The sequence below is a fragment of the Bombina bombina genome, chromosome 10 (genome assembly GCF_027579735.1).
Source record: "Bombina bombina isolate aBomBom1 chromosome 10, aBomBom1.pri, whole genome shotgun sequence".
In the NCBI taxonomy this organism is placed as follows: Eukaryota; Metazoa; Chordata; class Amphibia; order Anura; family Bombinatoridae; genus Bombina; species Bombina bombina.
The window spans coordinates 217,445,915-217,460,916 of record NC_069508.1 but is presented as its reverse complement, the minus strand read 5'-3'; the positions used below and the strand labels follow the sequence as shown (position 1 = coordinate 217,460,916).

At 42.8% G+C, this 15,002-nt stretch overlaps 1 protein-coding gene across 1 annotated transcript in view; it reads right to left on the bottom strand.

Moving 5' to 3' along the window:
- SGIP1 (SH3GL interacting endocytic adaptor 1) overlaps positions 1-15,002 on the bottom strand; it is a 1,342,240-nt gene that overhangs the window by 658,619 nt on the left and 668,619 nt on the right. The window contains exon 10 of the mRNA XM_053693689.1: positions 4,437-4,488. Within this exon, the coding sequence (XP_053549664.1) occupies positions 4,437-4,488 (52 nt within the window). The remainder of the gene's footprint in view (positions 1-4,436; positions 4,489-15,002) is intronic.

The window sequence follows — 15,002 nt, the reverse complement described above, 5'->3', positions numbered from 1 at the left end:
ATTTGTTTTTCCAATTTACTTCTATTATCAAATTTGCTTTGTTCCCATGATATTGTTTGTTGAAAAGATACCTACGGCCAGATTACCAGTTTTGCGTTAGGAGCTATGTGGTGCTAACAAGCAGTTTTCTCTCACCGCTCACTTACCTGCAGTGCTGGTATTAAAGGTTTTTACAAACCCGGTGGAAATAAAAGTTATGTTTACACCTAACACCCTAACATGAACTCCGAGTCTAAACACCCCTAAACTTACACTTATTAACCCCTAATCTTCCGCCCCCAACATCGCCGCCACCTACATTATACTTATTAACCCCTAATCTGCTTCCTCCAACATCTCCAACACCTACATTATATTTATTAACCCCTAATCTCCCTCCCCCAATGTCCCTGCAACCTACCTACATTTATTAACCACTAATATGCCGTCCCCTATACTAAATGTATTAACCCCTAAACCTAAGTCTAACCCTAACACTCCCTAACTTAAATATAATTACAATAAATCAAAATAAATATTAATATTATTACCTAAATAATTCCTATTTAAAACTAAATACTTACCTGTAAAATAAACCCTAAGCTAGCTACAATATAACTAATAGTTACATTGTATATATCTTAGGGTTTATTTTTATTTTACAGGCAAGTTTGTATTTATTTTAACTAGGTAGAATAGTTACTAAATAGTTATTAACTATTTAATAACTACCTAGCTAAAATAAATACAAAAGTACCTGTAAAATAAAACCTAACCTAAGTTACACCTAACACTACACTACAATTAAATAAATTACCTAAATTAAATACAAATAAATAAATTAAATATAATTAGCTAAAGTACAAAAACAAACAAACACTAAATTACAGAAAATAATAAACAAATTACAAGATATTTAAACTAATTACACCTAATCTAATAGCCCTATCAAAATAAAAAATAAAAAAAACCCTAGCCTAATCTAAACTATCAATAGCCCTTAAAAGGGCCTTTTTCGCGGCATTGCCCTAAAGTAATCAGCTCTTTTACCTGTAAAAAAAATACAACCAACCACCCCAATAGTAAAACCCACCAACCACACAACCAACAAGGGCAGAAGTCTTCATCTAGACGGCATATTCTATCTTCATCTTCATCCATCCGACGCAGAGCGGGTCCATCATCAAGACATCTGACGCGGAGCATCCTCTTCATCCGGAGTCTTCTTACTGAATGACGGTTCCTTTAAATGATGTCATCCAAGATTGCGTCCCTTAGATTTCGATTGGCCGAGAGAATACTATCAGCCAATCGGAATCTAAGGGACGCCATCTTGGATGACATCATTTAAAGGAACCGTCATTCAGTAAGAAGACTCCGGGTGAAGAGGATGCTCCGCGTCAGATGTCTTGAAGATGGACGAAAATAGAAGATGCTGTCTGGATGAAGACTTCTGCCTCCGTCTGGAGGACCACTTCGCCCGGCTTGGATGAAGACTTCTCCCAGCTTCGTTGAGGACTTCGGCCCGGTTGGATGAAGACTTCTGCCGCTTCCTTGAGGATGGATGTCCGGTCTTCAGAACAGTAAGTCGATCGTCAGGGGGTTAGTGTTAGGTTTTTTTAAGGGTGTATTGGGTGGGTTTATTTTTAGGTTAGGGCTTTGGGCTGCAATAGAGATAAATGCCCTTTTCAGGGCAATGGGGAGCTTAGGTTTTTTTAGTTAGTATTTTATTTGAGGGGTTGGTTGTGTGGGTGGTGGGTTTTACTGTTGGGGGGGGTTGTTTGTATTTTTTTTTTTACAGGTAAAAGAGCTGATTACTTTGGGGCAATGCCCTTTAAAGGGCTATTGATAGTTTAGTTTAGGCTAGGGTTTTTTTTATTTTGGGGGGCTTTTTTAATTTGATAGGGCTATTAGAGTAGGTGTAATTAGTTTAAAGATCTGTAATTTGTTTTTTATTTTCTGTAATTTAGTGTTTGTTTGTTTTTGTAATTTAGCTAATTTAATTTATTTAATTGTTTATAACTTAGTTAATTAATTTAATGATAGTGTAGTGTTAGGTGTTAGTGTAACTTAGGTTAGGTTTTATTTTACAGGTAAATTTGTATTTATTTTAGCTAGGTAGTTATTAAATAGTTAATAACTATTTAATAACTATTGTACCTAGTTAAAATAATTACAAACTTGCCTGTAAAATAAAAATAAACCCTAAGCTAGCTACAATGTAACTATTAGTTATATTGTAGCTAGCTTAGGGTTTATTTTATAGGTAAGTATTTAGTTTTGAATAGGAATAATTTAGTTAATTATAGTAATTTTATTTAAATGTATTTAAATTATATTTAAGTTAGGGGGGGTTAGGGTTAGACATAGATTTAGGGGTTAATAAATTTAGTATAGTGGCTGCGACGTTGGGGTGGCAGATTAGGGGTTAATAAATATAATGTAGGTGGCGGCGATGTACGGATCGGAAGATTAGGGGTTAATAAGTATAATTTAGGTGGCGGCGATGTTAGGGACGACAGATTAGGGGATAATAATATTTAACTAGTGTTTGCAAGGCGAGAGTGCGGCGGTTTAGGGGTTAATATGTTTATTCTAGTGGCGGCGATGTCCGGAGCAGCAGATTAGGGGTTAAAAAATGTATTATAGTGTTTGCGATGCGGGAGGGCCTCGGTTTAGGGGTTAATAGGTAGTTTATGGGTGTTAGTGTACTTTTTAGCACTTTAGTTATAAGTTTTATGCTACAGCGTTGTAATGTAAAACTCTTAACTACTGACTTTAGGGATCTTGGAGGTAGAGGGTGTACCGCTCACTTTTTGGCCTCCCAGGACAGACTCGTAATACCGGCGCTATGGAAGTCCCATAGAAAAAAAGACTTTACGAAGTTTACGTAAGTCGTTTTGCGTAAAGGCCAACGAAGTGTGCGGTGCCCCTAAACCTGCAAGACTCGTAATAGCAGCGGTAGTGAAGAAGCAACGTTAAGACCTGTTAACGCTGCTTTTTTACCTTAACGCAAGACTCGGAATCTAGCCACTAGGTAGCATCTGGCGCACTACATGGCAGTAAATAGTGCTGCCCTCTAGTGCTCTTGCAAATACATAACATTCTTGCAACACTGCTGCAATATAGTGCTCCAGACATGGACCATCTCTTAAAGGGACACCAAAAATGTTATTGTTTAAAAAGATAGATAATCCCTTTATTTACCATTCCCCAGTTTTGCAAAACCAGCACTGTTATAGAAATATAATTTTACCTCTGTGGTTACCTTGTATCTAACCCTCTGCAGACTGCTCCTTATCTCAGTTACATTAATATACTTTTTACCTCTGTGATTACCCTGTATCTAAGCCTCTGCAGACTGCTCCTTATCTCAGTTATATTAATATAATTTTTACCTCTGTAATTACCTTGTATCTAAGCCTCTGCAGACTGCCCCTTATCTCAGTTATATTAATATACTTTTTACCTCTGTGATTACCTTGTATCTAAGCCTCTGCAGACTGCTCCTTATTTTAGTTATATTAATATACTTTTTACCTCTGTAATTACCTTGTAGCTAACCCTCTGCAGACTGCACCTTATCTCAGTTATATTAATATACTTTTACCTCTGTGATTACCTTGTATCTAAGCCTCTGCAGACTGCCCCCTTATCTCAGTTATATTAATATACTTTTTACCTCTGTGATTACCTTGTATCTAAGCCTCTGCAGACTGCCCCTTATCTGTTATATTAATATACTTTTTACCTCTGTGATTACATTGTATCTAAGCCTCTGCAGACTGCTCCTTATCTCAGTTATATTAATATACTTTTTACCTCTGTAATTACCTTGTATCTAAGCTTCTGCAGACTGCCTCCTTATCTCAGTGCTTTTGACAGACTTGCATTTCAGGCAATTAATGCTGACTCTTAAATAACTCCAAGTGTGTGACCACAATGCTATTTATATGAAACACGTGAACTAATGCCCTCTAGCTGAGAAAAACTGTCAAATGCATTCAAATAAGAGGTGGCCTTCAAGGGCTTTGACATTAGCATATGAGTTTACCTAGGTTTAGCTTTCAACTAAGAATACCAAGAGTACAAAGCAAATTTTATGATCAAAGTAAATTATAACTTTTTTTAAATGACATACCCTATCTGAATCATGAAAGTTTAATTAGGACTTTACTATCCCATTAAGCATACAGCCCTACGTTTCACGGTACTAGAAGGAGATTAGAAAGTCTATCTGAATAATGAAAGAAAACATTTTGTGTTTCATATCCCTTTAACTAGAACCCTCTGTGATCAGATACAGATGTTTAGGAACCATAACCTGCTGGGTGCCTTTTTTTAAGCCCTCTGTGATCAGATACAGATGTTTAGGAACCATAACCTGCTGGGTGGCTTTACTTTAAAACCACCTCCTATATTTTTTAAGACATAAAAGCAAGAAATTTAAGACTGACCTTACAAGTTCAGCAGTTGGTGTAGGGCGTCTTGGTCTTGCAATTTCTTCACCTGAGGGCAGGAAAAGGCCAATAATAGTATTGGGTTTCCCATTAAACACTCTTCATTAGCTAAATGATGACTACTTATTCCAGGTTTATGAAGTTCAGAGTCCCCAATACTACTGATAATTCATTTAGCATATAACAGTAAGCAATTAATAATCAGGTCAATAGTCAAGTATTACATATACATTGTACTTAGGCTATTTACAATTATTAGATAGCTACATTTATAAAAGTAAAACGTTTCAATCTACACTCTATTTAGTTCACTAGCACAATTTTTTCAATACAGGTAGCAAGCATTGTCTAAACAGGTAGTTATCTAAGGGGTTTGATAAATATTCTATATCAGGGTCAAGGAGTAACCAAACTATCGGCTATATTACGAGTTTTTGTCGGTAAGGCTAACGAGCCTTTTTTTCTTACCGCTCACTTAAACAAATGCTGGTATTACGAGTTTTCTTTAAGCCAGCGTTAGCCTCAGAAAAGTGAGCGTTGAGCAAAATTTAGCTCCACATCTCACTGTAATACCATCGGTAAGCTGGCAAAACGTGCTCGTGCACCATTTCCCCATAGGAAACAATGGGGCTGGGCTGGCTGAAAAACACCTGCAAAAAAGCAGCGTTCAGCTCCTAACGCAGCCCCATTGTTTCCTATGGGGAAATGAATTTTATGTCTGCACCTAACACCCTAACATGAACCCCGAGTCTAAACACCCCTAATATTACACTTACTAACCCCTAATCTGCCACCCCCGACATTGTCGCCACCTACATTATATGATTAACCTCTAATCTGCCGCTCCAGACACCGCCGCCACCTACATTATACTTATGAACCCCTAATCTACTGCCTCCAACATCTCTGAACCCTACATTATAGTTATTAACCCCTAATCTGCCCCCCAACGTCGCCGCAACTATATTAAATTTATTAACCCCTAATCTGCCGCCACCAACGTCACCGCCACTATAATAAATGTATTAACCCCTAAACCTAAGTCTAACCCTAACCCCCCCTAACTTAAATATAATTTAAATACATCTAAATAAATTTACTACAATTAAATAAATTATTCCTATTAAAAACTAAATACTTACCGATAAAATCAACCCTAAGCTAGCTACAATATAACTAATAGTTACATTGTAGCTAGCTTAGGGTTTATTTTTATTTTACAGGCAACTTTGTATTTATTTTAACTAGGTAGAATAGTTATTAATTAGTTATTAACTATTTAATAACTACCTAGTTAAAATAAGTACAAATTTACCTGTAAAATAAATCCTAACCTAAATTACAATTACACCTAACACTACACTATCATTAAAGTAATTAACTACAATTACCTACAATTAAATTAAATAAACTAAAGTACAAAAAAAACCCACTAAATTACAGAAAATAAAAAAAGAATTAAAATTTTTTTATTACACCTAATCGAACCCCCCTAATAAAATAAAAACGCCCCCCAAAATAATAAAATTCCCTGCCCTATACTAAATTACAAATAGCCCTTAAAAGGGCCTTTTGCGGGGCATTGCCTCAAAGTAATCAGCTCTTTTACCTGTAAAAAAAAAAATACAATACCCCCCCTCAACATTAAAACCCACCACCCACACACCCAACCCTACTCTAAAACCCACCCAATCCCCTCTTAATATAACCTAACACTACCCCCTTGAAGATCACCCTACCTTGAGCCGTCTTCACCCAGCCGGGCACAAGTGAACGTCCAGAGGGGCAGAAGTCTTCATCCGATCCGGCTAGAAGAGGACATCCAGACCGGCAGAAATCTTCATCCAGGCGGCATCTAATATCTTCTTCCATCCGGAGCGGGTCCAAATTGAAGACATCCAACGCGGAGCATCCTCTTCCATCCGACGGTGACTGAAGAATGAAGGTTCCTTTAAGTGACGTCATCCAAGATGGCGTCCCTTCAATTCCGATTGGCTGATAGAATCCTATTAGCCAATTGGAATTAAGGTAGGAAAAATCCTATTGGCTGATGCAATCAGCCAATAGGATTGAAGTTCAATCCTATTGGCTGATCCAATCAGACAATAGGATTGATCTTGCATTCTATTGGCTGTTCCAATCAGCCAATAGAATGCAAGCTCAATCCTATTGGCTGATTGGATCAGCCAATAGGATTGAACTTCAATCCTATTGGCTGATTGCATCAGCCAATAGGATTTTTCCTACCTTAATTCCGACTGGCTGATAGAATTCTATCAGCCAATCGGAATTGAAGGGACGTCATCTTGGATGACGTCACTTAAAGGAACCTTCATTCTTCAGTCGCCGTCGGATGGAAGAGGATGCTCCGCGTCGGATGTCTTCAAGATGGACCCGCTCCGCTCCGGATGGAAGAAGATAGAAGATGCCGCCTGGATGAAGACTTCTGCCAGTCTGGATGTCCTCTTCTGGCCGGATCGGATGAAGACTTCTGCCCCTCTGGACATCCACTTGTGCCCGGCTGGGTGAAAACGGCTCAAGGTAGGGTGATCTTCAAGGGGGTAGTGTTAGGTTTCATTAAGGGGGGATTGGGTGGGTTTTAGAGTAGGGTTGGGTGTGTGGGTGGTGGGTTTTAATGTTGGGGGGGTACTGTATTTTTTTTACAGGTAAAAGAGCTGATTACTTTGGGGCAATGCCCCGCAAAAGGCCCTTTTAAGGGCTATTTGTAATTTAGTATAGGGTAGGGAATTTTATTATTTTGGGGGGCTTTTTTATTTTATTAGGGGGATTAGATTAGGTGTAATTAGTTAAAAAAATTGTAATTCTATTTTTATTGTCTGTAATTTAGTGTTTGTTTTTTTTGTACTTTAGTTTAATTTAATTGTAGTTAATTGTAGGTAATTTATTTAATTAATTTAATGATAGTGTAGTGTTAGGTGTAATTGTAATTTAGGTTAGGATTTATTTTACAGGTAAATTTGTTCTTATTTTAACTAGGAAGTTATTAAATAGTTAATAACTATTTAATAACTATTCTACCTAGTTAAATAAATACAAAGTTGCCTGTAAAATAAATATAAATCCTAAGCTAGCTACAATGTAACTATTAGTTATATTGTAGCTAGCTTAGGGTTTATTTTATCGGTAAGTATTTAGTTTTAAATAGGATTAATTTATTTAATAGTAGTAAATTTATTTTGTTTTATTTAAATTATATTTAAGTTAGGGGGTGTTAGGGTTAGACTTAGGTTTAGGGGTTAATAAATGTAATATAGTAGCGGCGGCAGATTAGGGGTTAATAAATGTAGGTAGGTGTCGGCGATGTTAGGGACGGCAGATTAGGGGTTAATAACATTTAACTAGTGTTTGTGAGGCGGGAGTGCGGCAGTTTAAAGGTGAATAAATGTATTAAAGTGGTGGCGATGTCCGGTCGGCAGATTAGGGGTTAAACATTTTAGTTAAGTGTTTCCGATGTGGAAGGGCCTCGGTTTAGGGGTTAATAGGTAGTTTATGGGTGTTAGTGTACTTTTTAGCACTTTAGTTAAGAGCTTTATGTTCCGGCGTTAGCCCATAAAACTCTTAACTACTAACTTTTAAATGCGGTAGGAGTCTTGCCAGGAGAGGATTTACCGCTCACTTTTTCAGGTGATCGTAATACCGGCGTTAGGAAAATCCCATTAAAAAGATAGGATACGCAATTCACGTAAAGGGATTTGCGGTAAGCTAAAATCGCGGAAAAAAAGTGAGCGGTAGACCCTCTCCTGCCTGACTCGTAATACCAGCGGGCGTTAAAAAGCAGCGTTGGGACCCCCGCAAGACTCGTAATCTAGCCGTATGTTACCAGTAAATAAAGCATGGCTGGCCAGGATAGAAGTTTTACTAAACAGCACAGTCACTGCTATTAACTACCAAGCAGAAGATTCTGTTAAGCTCCAAAAAAGCAGTTTTCACACTTATATTCTTAGTAGAAAAAACCATGTAGGAGAATATCACACAATGCAGTTATATTTATTGTGTTTGTCATGACAGAAGTGCAGTCTGTGGTGGCACCTGACACCTTCCACATTGGCACGGATCTCCCTGTCTAACTCCGTACTTTGCTTGCAGTCTTGTGGCATAGCTGGGACTTGCCTTCTTATTTGGTGATAGACCCTGTTTTTAAGCCATTTTGTACACATCCCAAATCTTAAGTATTTCATGTTTTATGAACCAAAGGGAAGGAAAGAGGAAGTGCATATAGTTATGGCAGCAGATCATCCATTCACAGGAAGTATCTGCTGCTTTCTCAGATACTTATCAATGGACTTGACACTAGAAGTACTTAAGCATCTCCCAAATAAAGTGCAGACAATTGAGATATTGGACAAGCATTGGTCTTAGAATGTTATGCTTTGTTTTACAATACAGAAGGGTTATAAATATAAGCATTTATGGGTTTCGATAACAAACAAATGCTGAATATGGCCGTGTTACAGAAGCATTAGTTATTTTGTTGTGAAGAGCTTATTTCCCAGCAGCAATGCCTGAACCAGCAAGCCAGCGCCTAAGAAGGGCTCCAAGAAAACCGTAACAAGTTTCATTTCATAAAGAGTTAACTCTTTTTTTTCAGCTTTTAGAAACTATTGTCTAATCACCTCTGGAGCCAGACTGCTAATTGATAAGATGAACTTGTAAACTTGTTATCTTAAGTACTGTAATCCTATTGTGGCCTGTCAAAGGACAGTGCTCTCTATCTAAATGTTTGATGGGGGATTTTGTGCTTCCCCCCCTCTCCCCCTGGGAGTGCCCTGTGTGCATGTAACCTTAATAAAAAGCAGGCTGGGCATCCCAGTCCTGAGTTCTTGTTTTGACCCTCAATCGCAGCGTTGACTCGTTTTTGTGGGCAGAAGGGTATCCTAGCTGTACTGCAGCTAAGGGAGATTATTCTATATTTGCGAGACTCATATAGAATACTATGGAAAGCAGCTTCTCCCCTCTTTAGCAATAGGGATCCAGGCTACTAAGCGGTCCATCTCTCAGCGAGACTAAGGGTAACCGTAACATTTGGCGGCAGCAGCGGGATTTTCCTGGATTTCCTAGGAGAGGTACAGAACGGATGGAGAGCGCTTACGAAAAATTGAAGCGTACAACCCTAAAGGATTTACTTGAAAGCAGAGGGGGGTACGCCAGCAACCGGCCGAGGAGAGAGCTGATCGCAGAATTGACCGAACTGGATCAGAGCTTCACAATGGCGGAAACACCGACCACGATTAGTGACGAAAAAACCAGGATTGTTCGGGAAAGGCTCTCATTATACGGGCCGAACCCCTCCATGGAATTGGTACAGCAGTTGATGGCGGAGGCGGACGAGGATATACGAGAGACTCGAGCCCACGAACTCAACCTAGCGAACGCACACCGCAATGCTGAAACCCCGCAGGTAATCATCCCTGTCGAAAATGCTGGGAGGCCCAAGATACCCTATGCGGCATTTCGACCCTTCCTAGAGAGCGAGACAGGGATTGATGAATATTTGGCGGACTTCGAAAGGCAATGTGCCCTGCACCAGATTCCCAACAGAGAGTGGCCCACGATATTGTCTGGGAAACTATCCGGGCGAGCCCTGGAAGCCTTTCGTACTCTGGGTGCTGAGGAAGTGACACAGTATGAGCTAGTTAAGGAGACACTGTTGCGACGGTACGCTGTAACTCCGGACACGTATCGCCGACAGTTTCGGGGCACGGAAAAGAAGCCTAACGATACCCATATGGAATGGGCGCACCGAATGCGGAGAGCGGCAAATCACTGGCTGAGCGGATGTAAAGCGGTGACTGGGGAGGAAATTTTACAATTGTTTCTCTTAGAACATTTTTATAATGGCATGGAACAGCAAGGGAAGGAATGGCTGCGAGACAGGCGGCCTTCTACCTTAGAAGAAGCAGCCAAATTGGCCGATGAACATTATGACTCCCGTCTTCACGAACCCATGAACTACCGAGCTCCAGCACGGGTCGAACCCAGAGAGGTTTACCGTGCACCCCCTCGTGCTGAATTCCGAGCCCCGGTGCCCACAGGGCCCATCCGACACTCAGGACCACCCAATAACAGCTCTGAGCGTCCCAGACCGACTTGCCACCGATGCAAGCAACCAGGGCATTTCATGGCTAGCTGCCCCCTTAATACGCACCAGACACCCAGGAATTACAATTACCCCTCTGGGTCCTATCGTCCGGCCCGGGCCCTCTGTGTTAACCAAGAGGCCCCTATGGAGGGATATGTGGGGCCGCTTCACGAGGCAGACCCTGTATATGCTGCCTCAGATAACCGCCAGCACCATCGGCAGAGGGTATGGCTCGAGGGGCGATCTACCGAGGGATTGCGAGACACAGGGGCTACTATCACGCTGGTACAGAGTCATTTGGTGCCAGAGCACAAGCGATCCGGACAGACTGTGGCCGTTAGAGTGGCGGGGGGGGATGTGTACAAAATTCCAACAGCTAAAGTGCATCTTGATTGGGGAGCGGGAAAGGGGGCTGTGAACGTGGGCCTAATGGATAATTTACCTGCCGAAGTACTACTGGGCAACGATTTGGGCCCCATGACTTCTGCCTATGCTCCAGTATGCAACAACGAGGCGGACCCAGTGACTACACGGGCCCAAGCCCGGACGGAGCGAGAGCTTTCACCAGTGCGGGAGACACAGGTAAGATCTACCCCGACCTTGCCTGACAGGTTAGGCCCCATACCCTGGGACACCCCAGATGCTTTCGAGGCAGAGTCTAAGACTGACCCGACCTTACAAAAGTACCGGGAACGAGCAGAGACCGGAGGGGGCGGGGCAGATAACGAAACATTCTTATGGGAAAAAGGGAAACTATACCGCTGGACAGAGAAAAGGGGACAGCGTAGGCGACAGCTGGTAGTGCCCCACAAATACCGTCAAGAAATCCTCAAAATAGGCCACGACATCCCCTTAGCAGGCCACCTAGCCGTTACCCGTACCCTACACCGCATTACTCACACGTTCTTTTGGCCAGGGGTGCACGCTGACGTTAGAACTTACTGTAACACCTGCGATGTGTGTCAACGAGTAGGAAGGCGAGGCGATCACCCTAAAGCCCAGCTAGTAAATATGCCCATTGTAGAGGAACCCTTCAGCCGGGTTGCTATTGACCTAGTGGGACCACTGGCTACCCCTAGTCCCTCCGGTAAGCGATACATTCTTACCGTAGTGGACTACGCTACCAGGTACCCAGAGGCTGTCGCCCTATCCAACATACAAGCGGATACGGTAGCGAATGCACTAGTACAGGTGTTCTCCCGGGTAGGATTTCCAAAAGAAATCCTATCCGACCGAGGCACCCAATTTACGGCTGAATTGACCCAACAACTCTGGCAGGTTTGCAAAATTAAGTCCCTCCTAAGCTCCCCATACCACCCCCAGACGAACGGGCTGTGTGAGAGGTTCAATGGGACCCTCAAGCAAATGCTCAAGACGTTCACTCAGGAATACCGAGACTGGGAACGCTTCCTGCCGCACCTCCTATTTGCTTATCGGGAGGTACCCCAGGAAACGACAGGGTTCTCTCCCTTCGAGTTGCTCTACGGAAGAAAGGTACGGGGACCCCTAAACCTGATCCGGGAGCACTGGGAGGGAGAGATGGAGGCTGACGGTGTCCCAATTGTGCCATACGTGCTGGAACTCAGGGACCGAATGGAGCAATTAGCCAAATCCGTGCGGGCTAATCTCCAGTTGGCCCAGAGAAGACAGAAAGTATGGTACGATCGGGGGGCCCGAAAGAGAATCTTCACCATAGGACAAAAGGTGTTAGTACTTAAGCCGGTGAAGACAGACAAATTGCAGGCGTCCTGGCAGGGTCCCTACCAGATCGTAGAGAAAAGGGGAGACACCACTTATGTGATAGCTAGCTGCCACGACAACAATCTTAGAAAGACATTCCATGTAAACATGCTCAAGGAATATTTTGAGCGACCAGAGAACGTGACGGCCGTATGTTGTTCCCCTCAGGAAGACCCCGACAGTTTACCCATTCCAGACCTATTAGAAAAGAGCCTCCCCACAGGTATAGTGGCGCAGGTTCAGATAGGGGACCGACTTAGCCCCACTGAAAGGGAGCAGCTCAACCAACTCCTCCAGTCCAAACACCTCACCTTCTCCCCGAAGCCAGGGTACACTACTTTAACCACCCACCAGGTAGATACTCCGGGACAAGCTCCCTTGCGCCAGGCTCCGTACCGAATCCCCGAAGCAGTTAGGACAGGAATGAAGAAGGAGATCGATGAGATGCTCCAGCTCAGGGTAATTGAGCCCTCCGATAGTCCCTGGGCCTCCCCAGTTGTCTTGGTGCCCAAGAAAGATGGGACCACCCGGTTCTGCGTAGACTATCGGAGGCTCAATGAAAATACCGTGACGGACGCTTACCCTATGCCCAGGGTAGACGAGCTACTCGATCGTATAGCCAGGGGAAATTACCTGACCACTATTGACCTCTGCAAAGGTTACTGGCAGATTCCCCTGGCCCCGGAGGCTATCCCCAAGTCGGCATTCGTCACCCCATTCGGCTTATATCAGTTTAGGGTAATGCCGTTTGGGATGAAGAATGCCCCAGCTACATTCCAGCGCTTGGTGGATAGGCTCCTGGATGGCTTCCAGAGTTTTGCTTGCGCCTACCTGGACGACATAGCGATCCACAGTGAGTCCTGGGAGGACCACTTAGCTCATGTGGGAATGGTTCTGGATCAGATCCGGGCTGCTGGCCTGACTCTGAAGCCAGAAAAATGCCACTTTGGGATGGCCGAGGTACAGTACCTGGGTCACCGGGTGGGGTGTGGAAAGCAGCGACCAGAGCCGGCCAAAATAGAAGCTGTCGCCAATTGGCCCACCCCCATCACTAAGACTCAGGTCCTAGCCTTCCTGGGCACGGCAGGGTACTATAGACGGTTCGTACCAGACTACAGCACACTTGCCAAACCCCTGACTGACTTGACCAAGAAGAACTTACCTTGACAGGTCCTGTGGTCTCCCCACTGTGAAACAGCTTTCCAGGCTCTCAAAAATGCTCTAATTAACGCTCCTGTCTTGGCGGCCCCAGCCCTTAACAAACGTTTTATCGTCCATACAGATGCTTCCATGTTCGGGCTGGGAGCCGTCCTCAGCCAAGTAGGCGAAGATGGAGGGGAGCATCCAGTTGCCTACATCAGCCGGAAGCTCCTGCCCCGCGAAGTCAGCTATGCAGCGGTCGAAAAGGAGTGTTTGGCTTTGGTGTGGGCATTAAAGAAATTGACTCCCTATTTATATGGTCAGGAGTTCACTCTGGTCACCGACCATAACCCGTTGGTGTGGCTGAACCGGGTCTCTGGAGATAACGGCAGGCTATTACGTTGGAGCTTATCGTTGCAAACCTTCAATTTCACCATTACTTACAGACCTGGGAAACAGAATGGCAACGCCGACGGGTTGTCCAGACAAACCGACCTCAGCCCCGCATAACCAGCGGTCTGGACAGCCTTAGTCTGCCCCGAAAAGGGGTCAGACCGTGTCTGCCAGAGTGTTCCACAGAAAGGGAGCAATGTTACAGAAGCATTAGTTATTTTGTTGTGAAGAGCTTATTTCCCAGCAGCAATGCCTGAACCAGCAAGCCAGCGCCTAAGAAGGGCTCCAAGAAAACCGTAACAAGTTTCATTTCATAAAGAGTTAACTCTTTTTTTTCAGCTTTTAGAAACTATTGTCTAATCACCTCTGGAGCCAGACTGCTAATTGATAAGATGAACTTGTAAACTTGTTATCTTAAGTACTGTAATCCTATTGTGGCCTGTCAAAGGACAGTGCTCTCTATCTAAATGTTTGATGGGGGATTTTGTGCTTCCCCCCCTCTCCCCCTGGGAGTGCCCTGTGTGCATGTAACCTTAATAAAAAGCAGGCTGGGCATCCCAGTCCTGAGTTCTTGTTTTGACCCTCAATCGCAGCGTTGACTCGTTTTTGTGGGCAGAAGGGTATCCTAGCTGTACTGCAGCTAAGGGAGATTATTCTATATTTGCGAGACTCATATAGAATACTATGGAAAGCAGCTTCTCCCCTCTTTAGCAATAGGGATCCAGGCTACTAAGCGGTCCATCTCTCAGCGAGACTAAGGGTAACCGTAACAGGCCGCAACCAGCTGCATTTGGCTTTTATTAGGAGCCAGATTTCTTCTTGTGACATCTGGATATGAACAGATCTTAGATCTTAGTGTGTTGCACTTTCACAGGAAACAATTTGGCTCCGATAATAGCAGAATGCTGCTGGCGGCGGCCATATTCGGTGTTTGCTAACAAAATAAATCACACTTATTTGTATCTATAAAGGTCATGCTCTTGAAGGACTTGCTTCTGTAATACAATCCATTTGATCTTTTACATAACTTTTATCCTGATTATTTCTAAATCAAGACTTTGCTAAAGGGACATTAAACACTAAACAATTAATTGCTTGAATGATGTATTCAGAGCAAAGATTAGCCTGAAAATAATTTACACATATATTTTTAAAAATGACATTAGTTGCTTAAATATAAAAAAACAAAA